The sequence below is a fragment of the Suncus etruscus genome, chromosome 10 (genome assembly GCF_024139225.1).
Source record: "Suncus etruscus isolate mSunEtr1 chromosome 10, mSunEtr1.pri.cur, whole genome shotgun sequence".
NCBI lineage: Eukaryota > Metazoa > Chordata > Mammalia > Eulipotyphla > Soricidae > Suncus > Suncus etruscus.
Genome location: NC_064857.1, coordinates 34,490,240 through 34,506,141, shown reverse-complemented (window position 1 = coordinate 34,506,141; position 15,902 = coordinate 34,490,240). Strand labels below are relative to the sequence as shown.

Here is a 15,902-nt window from a genome sequence, read left to right as displayed (position 1 = left end):
ATCAAGAGCATGTATGGAAAAAAAGGGTTTAATACTATATAAGAGTTCAAATAAGTTGTCTTTTAGGGGAGCCAAAGTGATAGCATGGCAATTAGGGCATTTGCCTTGCACGTTGCCAACTGGGATGGACCAGGCAACCCATTATGATTCCCCGAGCTTGCCAAGAGTGATTACTGAGCACAAAAGCCAGGAGTAACTCCTGAATGCTGTTAGCCCCTCCAAAAAAGTTGTCTTTTAGGTAATGATGTTCAATATGTTGAAATATAAATGGAAAGGCTCAAAAGTTTGGGATATAAGAAACTGATTTGGAGGGGCCGGAGAGATAGCATGGAGGTAGGGCATTTGCCTTGCATGCAGAAGGACCGTGGTTCGAATCCCGGCATCCTATATGGTCCCCGAGCCTGCACAAGGAGCAATTTCTGAGTGTAGAGCCAGGAGTAACCCCTGAGTGCTGCTGGGTGTGACCCAAAAAAAAACACAAAAACAAAGAAATTGATTTGGGAACTGTGTGCATGAGATCATTAAAGCCAACATAGTGAGTGAAATTGCCAGTGAAAATGACAAAGTCAAGAACAAAATCCTGGCTTTTTAAAAAGTTGGACAAGGAGCAGGATGCTCTTCCCTAACAGTTTAACATTATTTCTGATACCCCAAAATACTAATAAATTTTTAGTACATACATAAGAGAGAGTGTCATTTTAGAACTCCTTGGGTATATAAGCCTCAAGAACGAGTCAAATTGGCTCACTAGACAAAATCTACTTTAATTGTATAAAATTATATATATAAAATACATAGAAAGTACTAAAAAGTAAGTAAAAATTTTAACACCAAAGTGAACAGATCAGGAAACAGTTTTTCTTGAGTTCTTTGGGACCTTACTGGTTAGTATTTGAGAAAAAGAGTAAACCCAGAGGTTCACAGAAAACTTCCTACGACTCATATCCCTGAGTGCTTCCCAGAGAAAGGAGTACAGGAGAACATATTTTTTGAATGATTAATACCAATAAAAACAAAATAAACACATCTATTACTCATGCAGGAGCTTGTACTCAGGCCTGCGTGTACTTCACAAAATAATGCAGTGAGGTTCGGAGAGTTCAGGGAAGCCCCTTTAACGCACAATTTGTAGGATTTCTTACTTATGATCCCAACAAGATGACGTCTTAAAGCAAGTAAGCTGACTTTAATTAGTCCCTTTATGATCCAAAAGAACACATGTGGCCTGTTTCCTAATATATTTCTAAAAGCAAAGTGTATAATCATTAAATGGCAAGTAATTGCAGGAGCATTATACTCTTGAGCTCAGTTTGGAAAGTGCACTGAACTATAATATAAGATATAAAGATTACAGAAACAGGAGGGAAATATTCATGTTATTTTAAAAAATCCCCCCACAAGAGGAATACTTTAGCTGTGCTTTATACCATTTCTCTTCTGTTTCACCCAGGAGAGAAGTGGGGAGATGAGAAATAATGAATACCACAAACTGCTGAGTACTCATTTTCCTTCTCCTCCAACAGTCTCCCGGAGTTCCAATCAGAAGTCCTAGAATGTCCCAGTGTCATCTACTCTCCTGGAACAATTCATGTTTTAATAATGTGAAGGCTCAGGAGTAGAGCATATGCTTTGCGTGTGTGAGGTTTGCAAAGCAACTCAATAAAAAAGAGGGAGAAAAAAAAAAGGTCAATTGTGAAAGAAAATGAAAGAGCAAACACGTGGGAATCTAAGGTATGTATATCTCAGATAGTAAACAGCAGCAACTCTGTGGGAGTGAGAGACTGTGTCCTCACCAAAAAATATCATGGTTCCAGAGAGCAAAATTATGGGAGGGAAGAAAGGAAGCAAATATGTCATACTTCCTCCAGATCTCTGCAGGCAGTTTAGCTTAACTAAACTCTGTGAGACTGCGAGTCAGAGACAAAAGGAACCAGAGAAAGAGAAACAATTTCTACCTGGCCCCTTTCATCATAAAGAATATATCTGGAAATCTGAATGCCTCCCTGGGTAGCTGTACCCCAAAGCACTTTAAGTGATATGCATCTATGAACTTATGTATTTTAATTCCTCTTGTTCCTGGGCAATTTCTCATGAATTATTATTATTATTTTAATCTCTTCTAAATAATAAGATACAAAAACCTTAAAGTAAAATACCATTTGGAGGGGCCAGAGTGATGGCACAGTGGTAGGGCATTTGCCTTGCATGCGGCTGACTTGGGACATCCATTATGGTCCCCTGAGCCTGCCAGGAGCAATTTCTGAGCACAGAGCCAGGAGTAACCCCTGAGCACCTCCAGGTGTGGACCAAAAAAACAAACAAACAAAAAACCATTTGGGGACAAATGCAAGCTGGTGGTGAGGTGGGGTGGTGTTAGTGAGGAAATATCTATAATATTCTTATAATACATAATATATTATAATATTGGAAGAATGACTTGGTGGTGAGCTTATTTAGCTCAAGAGAAGCCAAAGACTGCAAAAAGCTTCATTCTCACAAGTTGTTTGGGTCCCAGAGAAAGGAAGAATGGGATCAGGTGGGGCACAGAGATAAGCACCGTGTTATTCTGGAAGGCGTCTGTGAATGCTTGGCCAGTCATTTTGTGCTACTGAAATGACAACCCAGATGCCAGGAGTGCAAAAGGCAGTGAAGCTCCAGTCTGTCCTTCTTGTAAAGTGGAATGGAGCTGTTTCAAATGAAACTACATTCAGAGACTAGAAATAAGAAAAGGAATCTCTCAGCAAACAGGATCCAGGGGTCAGGTTTGTACATAATAGAGATTTCTATATCTTAAAAGTATAAAATTGAGGACGTCTGTACAGAAATCACACTAAGTCTCAGAAAGGACCTATGAAAAGGGCCCAGGGGGCAAGGGAGTGTGGCAGAGGAGGCCTAGCAGTTGGAAGGGTGCACGTTGCCCAGCTGCCCAGCAGCCAGTGTGAGAATATCTTTCTTTTCCTTATGGAAGCGCAGCTCCTTGCCTGCCAGCCGGGCTTCATCCAGCTCCTGCTCGGTGGCCGCCAACTCTCTTGACAGTGCTCCAGGCACACTCTGCTCCCGGCTCACCCAGTCCAGTGCCATTTGATGGCGAATGTCATCATCCAGGGCCCGGTGAGAATAGTGTGCCAACACTTCCTGGAGGAGGAAGGAGGCATAAGGAGATTACTGACTTTGTGAAGGTTCACACAGTATCTGCTAGACATAGATCCTGGATGCTACTTCTCCAGTCCTCTCTAACATTTCTTTTTTCTTTTTCCATTAGTTTTTGCTTTGGGTCCACACCTGGCTGTGTTCAGGGATTACTCCTGATTCAAGGAGTACTGTGTTGTGTTGAACTGACTTTGTTTAGGGACTGCTCTAGGACAGGGGTCTCAAACTCAATTTACCTGGGGGCCGCAGGAGGCAAAGTCGGGGTGAGGCAGGGCCGAATAAGGGATTTCGCTTACCGAATATTCGCAATAAAAAATCACATTAGTAAGAAAAAAATCGCAAAAAATCGCATTAAACATTTGCAGACCCCGAACGGAACTGCTCGGGGTATGCGAATGTTTAATGCGATTTTTTTCTTACTAATGCGATTTTTATTGCAATTATTCGCTAAGCAAATAATAGCGAATACTGGGATATTTGAAGGCCGGCCACGGGCCACAAAATGTACGGAGGGCTGCAAACGGCCCACGGGCCGCGAGTTTGAGACCCCTGCTCTAGGATCATTCTTGTGGGGCTCAGGGACTGTATGTAATGCCAGTCAGCTCTGTGCAAAGCAAGTGCCTTACACACTGTACTACTATTGCTCCAGTTCCCTTTATGCAATCCCGCTGACAAAAGAATAAAGATCTAAGTGGTAGAAGTGACATGGACTCTTTAAGGAGGATTTCAGGATTCACAATTTGAACTACACTCACTTTTGTGTGTGTGTGTGTGTGTGTGTGTGTGTGTGTGTGTGTGTGTGAGCAATGCTTTGTAGGTTCAAAAATCCTCTTAGCAATGCTCAGTCAGGCCAGAGGTCCAATGCAAAGGCCCAAGGACATAATATGAACACAGGTCTACCTGCTTCTCACACATCTCCTTCAACAGTTCTTCCTGCCCCTGCCCTCCCCGCAGGGTCCTCACCTGTCGAGAGCACTGCCTTTCCCGCATGGCCTTGAGGCTGCCATTCCAGTGCAGCAGCTGGAAAACGGTCATGAGTTCCTGGGAGAAGAAGATAAGCAAGTGCTGGAATAGGGATGTCTCCATGGGGAGGTCCCATCAGGGTGACACTGGGGAGCTATTTACAAAATATACTGTGGAAGAATTTTTCATCCCATCTCTGATATGCCCATGCGGGAAGCGAGGTATTTATATTTCCAAAAGTTATTTAACAACCTTCTCTCTCTCTTTCCAATTGAATTTCATTGAGTTAAAGGTTCAGAGGGAGCTTGTCCAGCAGACAGTTATTAGAGCCAAGGGAGCAGGCAGACCAGTACCTGGAATTCCAGCATTGATTTGCCCTTGTTGGATTCCAACATGAATCGGAAGGCACCGATCCCTGTATTGGGGTTGTCAGCTTCCTCCCTGTTGCCCTGGTTAAAGAAAGCAAAAAAAAGAGAGAGAGAGAGAGAGAGAGAGAGAGAGAGAGAGAGAGAGAGAGAGATAGAGAGAGAGAGAGAGAGAGAGAGAGAAAAGAAAGAAAATAAGGAAGAAAGGAAGGAGGAAGGAAGGAAGGAAGGAAGAAAGAAAGAAAGAAAGAAAGAAAGAAAGAAGAAAGAAGAAAGAAAGAGAAAAAAAAAAAGAAAAGAAAGAAAGAAAAAAGAAAGAAGAAAGAGAAAGAAAAAGAAAGAAAGAAAGAAAAGAAAGAAAGAAAGTTAATTAATTTTCCTCAGGATTATCATGTCAACTAGCACTGCCCATATTCTTAAATTTAAGACATCAACATCTATTTAGCTCAAAGTTGGAGTGATAGTACAGCAGGTAGGGTGCTTGCCTTGCATGCAGCCAACCCCAGTTGGATTCCTGGCACTATATATGTTTCCCCAAGCCCCACCAGGAGTGATTCTTAAGCACAGAGCCAGGAGTAAGTTCTGAGCACAGCTGAGTGTGGCCCAAAATTCTAATATATTTTAAAGGCCCTAAGCAAGTCAACTGCTAGTTAACAGTTTTGTCTCCTCTACCTTTGCCTTGGGAATCTACTTAGTTACATACCCTTCCCAGGGCAGAAGTCAGATATACCTTCTTTTTTGGTTATTTTTGTTTTTATTTGGGGGCCACACCCAGCACTCAAGAGTTACTCTGGTTCTGGGCTCAGAAATTGCTCCTGGCAGGCTCAGGGGACTATATGAGATGCTGAGAATTGAACCTGGGCCCGTCCAGGGTTGGCCGCTTACAAGGCAAATGCCCTACTGCTGTACTATTGCTCTGGCCCCATACCTTATTTTTGTTTGTGTTTTGGGCCACACCTGGCAATGTTCACAGTTTACTCCTGGTTCTGCCCTCAGGGATTAACTCTTGGTGACCCAGGAGATTATATGAGATAGTGGGGATCAAGCCTGGGTCTGTTGTGTGCAAGTCAAGCACTCAACCCACTATACATTGCTTTGACTATTCAGTGGCACTGTTCAAGTGCATCCTTGTCTTGACTCTGACCACACCATTAAATAGTGGTTTTTTTTCAGTGGGGATTGGTCTAGAGACTGGGGCTGATAGATATTTCCAAAATAAGGGCATGTCCTAATTTCTTAGTCACTCTCCACTTATGTGATCTAGCTGCTAGGGGTCCTCAAACTTTTTAAACAGGGGGCCAGTTCACTGTCCCTCAGACCATTGGAGGGTCTGACTATAGTAAAAACAAAACTTATGAACAAATTCTTTTTTTTTTTTTTTTTTTTTTTTTTTTTTTTTTTGGTTTTTGGGCCACACCCGGCGGTGCTCAGGGGTTACTGCTGGCTGTCTGCTCATGGCAGGCACGGGGGGGGGGGGGGGGGGGGCGGGGTATATGGGACACCGGGATTCAAACCAACCACCTTTGGTCCTGGATCGGCTGCCTGCAAGGCAAACACCGCTGTGCTATCTCTCCGGGCCCATGAACGAATTCTTATGCACACTGCATATATCTTATTTTGCAATGAAGAAACAAAACAGATACAAATACAATATGTGGCCCGCGGGCCATAGTTTGAGGACCACTGTCAGAACAAGGCCCGGATGCAACTAGTATAAAAGATTGAAGACCCACTTTCAATCACTGCTTCCCCTTCTTCTCCCTCATCAAGCTTGGTGCTTGAAGACTGCCCCCTTCAAGCACCATGCTGGGAATACCCTATCAGGATTAGGCCCCAGCACCATGGGGGAATGTCCAGATATAGATATAAACACCATGGTACTCAATCATCATCATCTGTGGTATTTGCTTTTAAATCCGGGGCCTCGCATATGTTCACCGCTACGTCATATCTCAACCTCCATATATTCTTCTTTTTTACTTTCTTTGGGGGAGCACAGGTGTTTCTCAGGGTTTACTCTTGACTCTGTGCTCAGGAATAAGCACTCCAAGAGGTGCTCAGGGGACTGACTATATTTGGTACCTGGGACTTAACCAGGGTCAGTCAGTCACATGCAAGGCAAGCCTCCTAACCCCTGTGCTAACTTTCTAGCCTTTAATTTTGTTTTAATTTCTGGCTTTCATGATGTTCCTGGGTGTTGGGGGAGAGGCAAATGATGTTGTTTTAAAACCGGAGGATCCCACACACAAAACACGTGTTCTAGCCCTTTGAGTTAACTCTCTATCTTCAGAATGCTCTTTTAAAACAGAGTAAATAAATTATCTTTCCTGAACCCAGAACAATAGTACAGTGGACAAGGCATTTGCCTGGCATGCAGGTGATCTGGGTTCGATCCCAGGTATGCCCTGAGACCTGCCAGAAATGATCCCTAAGCACAGAGCCAGGAGAAAGCCCTGAGCACAGTTGGGGAAGGTTAAAAAACAAACAATAGCAAACAAAGAAATTATCCTTCACATCCTAGAGAAGTAAAAAAAAAAAAAAAAGACAAGATACTGGGGCCAGAGCAGTGGCGCAGCAGTAAGGCATTTGCCTTGCACGTGTCTGACCTAGGACAAACTGTAGTTCAATTCCCCAATGTCCCATATGGTCCCCCCCCCCAAGTCAGGAGTGATTTCTGAACACATGGCCAAGAGTAACCCCTGAGCGTCACCGGATGTAGCCCCCCCAAAAGACAAGATATTGTATTACAAAGTGTTCTTTATTAGTAAGATAAAGTAATGGACGCAGAAGCAAAGTGACAATACAAAATCATATTAATAAAAAGAAAATGTCGGGCCGGGAGAGATAGCACAGCGGCATTTGCCTTGCAAGCAGCTGATCCAGGACTAAAGGTGCTTGGTTTGAATCCCAGTGTCCCATATGGTCCCCCGTGCCTGCCAGGAGCTATTTCTGAGCAGTCAGCCAGGAGTAACCCCTGAGCACTGCTGGGTGTGACCCAAAAACTAAAAAAAAATAAAAAATAAAAAAAAGAAAAAGAAAATGTACTGAGAGGTAGTATGTGAGTTAAGGCACCTGCCTTGCATGAGGCCAGCCTTGGCTCCATCCCTGACTACTGCTAGATATGGGCCAAATACATCCCCTTCCAAATAAATAAATAAATAAAAAGAGGAAGAAAGACAGCATAAAAAAAGGGACTAAGAATTTTTTCCTTTGGTTGGTTGTTTAATTTTGCACTTGAGCCACACTCAATGGTGTTGGGGCTATTTTGGGAGATCTGGGAGTAGGGGTCATCTCCTGGTGGTTCCTGGGGACCATGTGACCCCAGGCTTTTTTTTCTGGGGACCACCTGACCTTAGACCTCTTGCATGCAAAGCCTCTACTCAGCCCTCTCTGGCCCAGGGACTAAGGTCTTACACGCAAATCAGAAAAAGCAAATTTTAATTTCAAAGTTTTTGGTAACATTTCTAAAATTCCATACAATTTTTCATAAATCTTAAATTGAAGGTTTCCAGATCCAAAAGACACAATGAGAGGGACCAAATGACAGTAAACATACACATGTAATTACAGACTGAGCCATATGGAGCATGTAACCTGACAGAATAAACATAGCAGAGCTGCAGACAGAAAAGAAAACAAGAATTTGTGTCGTTTCCCAGTAATTTCTAAGACTTCCCAGCCAGCCAGTTCTTCCATCCCCCACTGTTTCCTTCCAACTCCAAATTACTTACATTGAACGATGCCAGCGCCTCCGAGACACTCTTCTCAATGAATTCATCAGTGATTCTTCGAGAAGGGTGCTCATTAAACACGGAGTTCATGAGGGCAATCTTTGCAGCACTCCGGCGAGCTTCAGCTTTTGTTGGGCAAAACTAGGCAGGAGAGAGGAGAAATTATGTATATCTGTTTGAGAGAGAAGAAGGCACAAGCCAGGAAACACTTAAGGTAGAAGACATTCAACAAAGAAAAAGATCAGTCTGCCTTCTCCAAAGTGTTTATTGCACAAATGGCTGGGGCTTTTGGAAATATCCTTTTTTTATTCCACATCCTGAAGTCATTAGGAAGCTAGAGAGGGCAGTAGTAGTTCATACCAAATTGAATACAGAATGAGGAAGGTTGCTGAAGTCAGCATATGATCGCTGGATATGGAAAATACCCCTGTTGAAACAGTCAACAGAATTAACAAGCTGAATGCCAGATTCTGGCCTGCTTATTAGGACTCAGTATCTGGGTTCCTCCTGTTTGGTCAAACAAGCACAGCTTCGATTTCATCCTTCTAGATAACCTAAGGTTGGAGGAACGCTGTGTCTAGGGGACCTCTGTAAAGGGGGTCTATAACTGCACCATCTGAAACTTCTGCAAAGGGATGGCCACACCTAGCAGTGCTCAGGGGTGGCTACTGAGCAAACATACTTCATTCAGCCCATGGAGCTATCTTTCACATACCCCAGCTGGGATATTTCACTTCTCTTCTTATGTTTGTTTTTGTTTTGTTTTGTTTTGAGGCTACGTCCAGCTGTGCTTAGGGTTTACTCCTGGCTCTGAGGTCAGAGATCACTTCTGAGGGGGATTAGGGGACCAGTGTGGTGCCAGGGATCAAACATAGTTCTGCTGCCTGCAGGGCAAGAGCCCTACTTGCTGTGCATTTTGCTCTCAAACTGTGAGAAAGCAGTTCCCCACTAGCATAGTGAACGAAGGAGTCACCCAGGAATAGAACCTGAGGTCTTCTACAGTCATCCTACTGTTGGAAAAGTGGAAGAGAGGGGTGGCTGAAGCAAGGAAATTGTCCCAAGGAAAACACGAGAAATAAAGAACTCTGAAGCCAGACGATAGTATAGCTAGGAAGCCTGGGGCATTGTCAGTATATCCCATTAAAATAAAAAAATTTTTGATTGGCCAGAGCCATAGTGCAACAGTAGGGCGTTTGCCTTGCATGCAGTAGCCTACCCAGGACTGACCCAGGTTTGATCCCTGGCATCCCATATGGTCTCCCGTATGGCCCCCCGAAAAACAAAAATAAATAAATAAAATAAAATAATTTGGCCCAGAGCAATAACACAGCAAGTAGGGTGCTTTACCTTGCATGTAGCCCACCAGGTGTGGCCCAAAAACAAAAACAAAAAAATTAATTAATTAAACATTCTAAAAAAGAGGGCACAGCGGCAGGGCATTTGCTTTGCACACAGCCAACCCAGGAGGGATCTGGGTTCAATTCTCGGCATCCCATATGGTTCCCTGAGTCTGCCAGGAGTGATTTCTGAGTGCAGAGTCAGGGGTAATTCCTGAGCTCTGCTGGGTATGACCCAAAAAAAAAAAAAACAAAACAGAAAAAAATAAAAATCAGGGGCTGGTGAGGTGGCGCTAGAGGTAAGGTGTCTGCCTTGCAAGCGCTAGCCAAGGAAGGACCGCAGTTCGATCCCCTGGCGTCCCATATGGTCCCCCCAAGCCAGGGGCGATTTCTGATCGCATAGCCAGGAGTAACCCCTGAGCATCAAATGGGTGTGGCCCAAAAAACCAAATTAATAAATAAATAAATTAAAAAAAATCAGTTTATAGGGGCCAGAGAGATAGCATAAAGGTACGGTGTTTGCCTTGCATGCAGGATGGTGATTTGAATCCCGGCATCCCATATGGTCCCCTGAGCCTGCCAGGAGCAATGTCTGAGCATAGAGCCAGGAGTAACCCCTAAGCACTGCTGGATGTGACCCCCCAAAAAAAATCAGAAATCCGGAATGCTGAAGCCTGGCACATCTCTCTGGACTGTCTGTCTTCTGCTCGGCATCTGCGGGCCTGATTTCCTGTGTGTGTGGCTTCATCTGCGGTCAGCTAGCCTTCCCTGGAGGGGAGTTTTTCCACCCAGAAAGGGAGGAGCCAGAGGAGTGCGGCTACCTGGCCATTATTTAGCCAATGATACAACCACAACACGTAGAAAAACCCACAATAAGCTGGAGAGATAGCATGGAGGTAAGGTGTTTGCCTTTCATGCAGGAGGTCATCGGTTCAAATCCCGGCATCCCATATGGTCCCCCGTGCCTGCCAGGAGCAATTTCTGAGCATGGAGCCAGCAATAACCCCTGAGCACTGCCGGGTGTGACCCCCCCCCCAAAAAAAAATACCAACCCACAATACAAGTGTGACAATGGGGAAACAACGCAGGACAGCGCCAGACATAGAGAATGAAGATGGCAACTCTGATGACGGAACATGGCCAACCAACTAATCAGTCCCTCAGAAAAGGAGTTTAGAGTCGCAATATGGAAGATGTTCACAGAACTCAAAGAAAGTATAGAAGAGAACACTAATAAGAATCAAGAGAATATGAAGATAGAAATCAGAAAACTCCAAACTGAAATTTCAGGTCAAATAACAGGTCTGGAAAAACTCAGTAGATACACTTAAGAAAAAAATGGATGAGCTTCCCCACAGGTTAACAGCAGCTGAGGATATAATTGGTACACTAGAAGATGAGATGAATAACAACTCCATACAGCAGAAGAGATTGGAAAAAAGCCTTAAAGCAAATGATCAAACAATGGAAAAATTACTCAAATCATGTGAACAGATGAAAATAGAAGTCTATGATAAGCTCAACAGAAACAACTTAAGAATCATTGGAGTCCCAGAGACCCAGGAAGAAAATCTCCAAGAAGAATCAATGGTCAAGAACATCATTAAAGAGAAAATACATGTGATCAAATCCTGCATGCCCGAAGAGTACCAACTAAAAGAGACCCCAGAAAAAACACCCCAAGACACATCTTAGTTACAATAACGAATCCCACAGATACAGAATTCTGAAAGCAGCAGATCAAAAAGAGAAATTACATTCAAGGGAACATCCTTGAGATTTACCGCAGACCTGTCACCAGAAACACTCAAGGCCAGAAAGCAGTGGTGGGACATAGTGACAAAACTCAACGAAATAAATGCTTCACTTAGAATACTGCACCCAGCAAAACTCACTTTCAGGTTTGAAGGAAGAATACATGGCTTCACAGACAAACAACAGTTCAGAAACTTTACAGGCTCAAAACCAGTCTTAAAAGAAAAACTGAAAGACCTACTTTAAGACAAGACTGACCAACAAACACACCAAACTTCAATAGAAAGATGGCACAAAATCCCAGGACAATATCAATGGACTAAATGCACCAGTTAAGAGACACAGAGTGGCTAAATGCATCAAAAAACTCAATCCAACCTTCTGCTGCCTACAAGAAACACATCTGAATAGTCAGAACAAACATAGAATCAAAATAAAAGGCTGGAGGAAAATCATCCAAGCAAACAACACCCATAAAAAAGCTGGAGTGCAAAAAAAAAAAAAAAAAAAAAAAAGGGCCGGGAAGGTGGCGCTAGAGCTAAGGTGTCTGCCTTACAAGCGCTAGCGTAGGACGGACCTCGGTTCGATCCCCCGGCATCCCATATGGTCTCCCCAAGCCAGGGGCGATTTCTGAGCTCATAGCCAGGAGTAACCCCTGAGCGTCAAACGGGTGTGGCCCAAAAACCAAAAAAAAAAAAAAAAAAAAAAAAAAAAGCTGGAGTGGCCATACTAATATCAGATGATGCAAACTTTATACTCAGGAAAGTTATAAGGGACAAAGATGGACATTTTGTATTAATCAAGGGATACGTACAGCAGGAAGAAATCACTCTCCTAAACATGTTGGCACCAAATAAAGGGCCAGCAAAATATTTAATACAATTGTTGACAAATCTGAAAAATAATATCAATAACAACACAATAATTGTGGGAGACCTCAACACGGCATTGTCAACACTTGATAGGGCAACCAGACTGAAACCCAACAAGAATATACTAGATCTGAAAAGAGAAATGGAAGAAAGAGGCCTAGTAGATATATACAGGACACTCCACCCCCAGAAGCCCAGATACACATTCTTCTCTAATGTACAGGGACATTCTCCAGTATAGACTACATGTTAGCACATAAAACATACCTCCATAATATCAAGAGGATAGAAATTTTGCAGGCTATCTTTGCTGACTACAAGGCCCTGAAATTATATGTGAACTACAAAGGGACACAGAAGAAAAACTTTAATACCTGGAAGTTAAACAGCCTAATACTGAATAACCAGTGGGTCCAAGATGAAATCAAAGAGAAAATCAAAACCTTCCTGGAAACAAATGACAATAGAGACACAAACTATCAGAACCTATGGGACACAGCAAAAGCGGTACTGAGAGGAAAATTTATAGCTTTGCAAGCACACATCAGGAAAGAAGAAGGGGCATACCTGAATAGCTTAATGACGCAGCTCATAGAATTAGAAAGTACTCAACAAAAGGACCCAAAAATAGGGAGACAGAAGGAAATAACAAAGCTGAGAGCAGAAATAAATGAAGTGGAAACACAAAAAACAATCCGAAAGATCAACAAAAGCAGAAGTTGGTTCTTTGAAAAAATAAACAAGATTGATAGACCACTGGCAAAACTAACAAAGAAAGAGAGAGAGAGAGAAACTTGATAACTCGTATTAGGAATGAAAAAGGAGAGATCACTACTGATATGGCAGAGATTCAAAGGGTAATCAGAAACTATTTTGAGAAACTCTATGCCACTAAAAATGAGAACCTGGAAGAAATAAATAAATTCTTGGACTCTTATAATCTTCCACAGTTGAATGAAGAGGATGTAGCATATATAAACACCCCCATCACTATTGATGAAATTAAGACAGTAATCAAATGTCTGCCCCAAAACAAAAGCCCAGGCCCAGCCATCTGAATTCACTAATGAATTCTTTCAAACCTTTCAAGAGGAACTACTACCAATCCTGGCAAGACTCTTTCATAAAATAAAAAAAAACCAGGAACACTTCCAAATAGTTTTTATGAGGCCAACATCACCTTGATACCTAAACCAGACAGAGATGCTACGATAAAGAAAATTACAGACCAACATCGCTGATGCACACAGATGCAAAGATCCTCAACAAAATCATGGCAAATAGGATTCAATGCCTCATTAAGAAGATCATCCACTACGATCAAGTAGGTTTCATCCAAGGAATGCAAGGATGGTTTAACATCCGTAAATCTATCAACATAATACACAACATCAACAACAAGAAAAATAAAAATCACATGATCATATCAACAGATGCAGAGAAAGCATTTGATAAGGTTCAATACCCATTCTTGATCAAAACTCTCAGCAAGATGGGAATGAAAGGAACCTTTCTGAATATAGCAAAGGTCATCTATGACAAGCCAGCGGCAAATATTATCCTCAATGGAGAAAAACTAAAAGCTTTCCCTCTAAATTCTGGCACAAGACAAGGCTGTCCTCTCTCATCACTCCTATTCAACATAGCACTGGAAGTACTTGCAATAGCGATTAGGCAAGAAAAAGATATCAAGGGAATCCAGATAGGAAAGGAAGAAGTCAATCTCTCGCTTGACTAGAAACAATAAACTCATATAGCAAGGTGGCAGGCTACAAAATTAACACACAAAAATCAATGGCCTTTCTATACACCAATAGTAATAATGAAGAAATGGACATTAAGAAAACAACCCAATTCACAATAGTGCCACACAAACTCAAATATCTTGGAATCAACTTGACTAAAAATGTGAAGGACCTATACAAAGAAAACTATAAAACTCTGCTCCAAGAAATAAGAGAGGACATGTGGAAATGAAAGCACATACCCTGCTCATGGATTGGCAGGATTAACATCATAAAAATGGCAATACTCCCCAAAGCATTGTACAGATTTAATGCGATCCCTCTAAAGATACCCATGACATTCTTTAAAGAAGTGGATCAGGCACTTTTGAAATTCATTTGGTACAACAAGCACCCTAGAATAGCTAATGCAATCATTGGGAAAAAGAATATGGGAGGAAGTACTTTCCCCAACTTTAAACTTTACTACAAAGCAATAGTTATCAAAACAGCATGGTATTGGAATAAAGACAGACCCTCAGATCAGTGGAATAGGCTTGAATACTCAGAGAATGTTCCCCAGACATACAATCACCTAATTTTTGATAAAGGAGCAAGAAATCCTAAATGGAGCGAAGAAAGCCTCTTCAACAAGTGGTGTTGGCACAACTGGCTAGCCACTTGCAAAAAATTGAACTTAGACTCCCAGTTAACATCATGTACGAAGGTAAAATCCAAATGGATGAAATACCTCGATATCAGAACCAAAAGTATAAGATATATAGAACAACACATAGGCAAAACACTCCAGGACATTGAAACTACAGGCATCTTCTAGAAGAAAACTGCACTCTCCAAGCAAGTGAAAGCAGAGATTAACAGATAGGAATATATAAAGCTGAGGAGCTTCTGCACCTCAAAGGAAATAGCACCCAGGATACAAGAGCCACCCACTGAGTGGGAAAAACTATTCACCAATACCCATCAGATAAGGGGCTAATCTCCAAAATATACAAGGCACTGACAGAACTTTACAAGAAAAATCATCTAATCCCATCAAACAATGGGGAGAAGAAATGAACAGACACTTTGACAAAGAAGAAATACAAATGGCCAAAAGACACATGAAGAAATGCTCCACATCACTAATCATCAGGGAGATGCAAATCAAAACAATGATGAGATACCACCTCACACCCCAGAGATTGGCACACATCACAAAGAATGAGAACAAGCAGTGTTGGCGGGGATGTGGAGAGAAAGGAACTCGTATCCACTGCTGGTGGGAATGCTGTCTAGTTCAACCTTTATGGAAAGTGATATGGAGATTCCTCCAAAAACTAGAAATCGAGCTCCCATATGATCCAGCTATACCACTCCTAGGAATATACCCTAGGAACACAAAAATACAATACAAAAATCCCTTCCTTACACCTATATTAATTGCAGCACTATTTACCATTGCAAGACTCTGGAAACAACCAAGATATCCTTCAACAGATGAGTGGCTAAAGAAACTGTGGTACATATACACAATGGAATATTATGCAGCTGTCAGGAGAGATGAAGTCATGAAATTTACCTATACATGGATGCACATGGAATCTATTATGCTGAGTGAAATAAGTCAGAGAGAGAGAAAAACACAGAATGGTCTCACTCATCTATGGGTTTTAAGAAAAATGAAAGACATTCTTGCAATAATAATTTTCAGACACAAAAGAGAAAAGGGCTGGAAGTTACAGCTCACCTCAGGAAGCTCACCACAAAGAGTGATGAGTTTAGTTAGAGAAATAACTACATTTTTAACTGTCCTAATAATGAGAATGTATGAGGGAAATAGAAAGCCTGTCTAGAATACAGGTGGGGGTTGGGTGGGGAGGAAGGAGATTTGGGACATTGGTGATGGGAATGTTGCACTGGTGATGGTGGTGTTCTTTACATGACTAAAACCCAAACACAATCATGTAGGTAATCAAGGTGTTTAAATAAAAAATATATATAT

At 42.2% G+C, this 15,902-nt stretch overlaps 1 protein-coding gene across 1 annotated transcript in view; it reads right to left on the bottom strand.

The window, feature by feature from the left end:
• Nucleotides 1-744: 744 nt before the first annotated feature.
• The window catches only part of LIX1L (limb and CNS expressed 1 like), a 33,941-nt gene continuing 18,783 nt past the window's right edge, over nucleotides 745-15,902 (bottom strand). The window contains exons 3-6 of the mRNA XM_049782110.1: nucleotides 8,210-8,350; nucleotides 4,467-4,562; nucleotides 4,114-4,191; nucleotides 745-3,135 (exon numbers count right to left, since the gene is read on the bottom strand). Coding sequence (XP_049638067.1) covers nucleotides 2,893-3,135; nucleotides 4,114-4,191; nucleotides 4,467-4,562; nucleotides 8,210-8,350 — 558 coding nt within the window. The 3' untranslated portion in view covers nucleotides 745-2,892. The remainder of the gene's footprint in view (nucleotides 3,136-4,113; nucleotides 4,192-4,466; nucleotides 4,563-8,209; nucleotides 8,351-15,902) is intronic.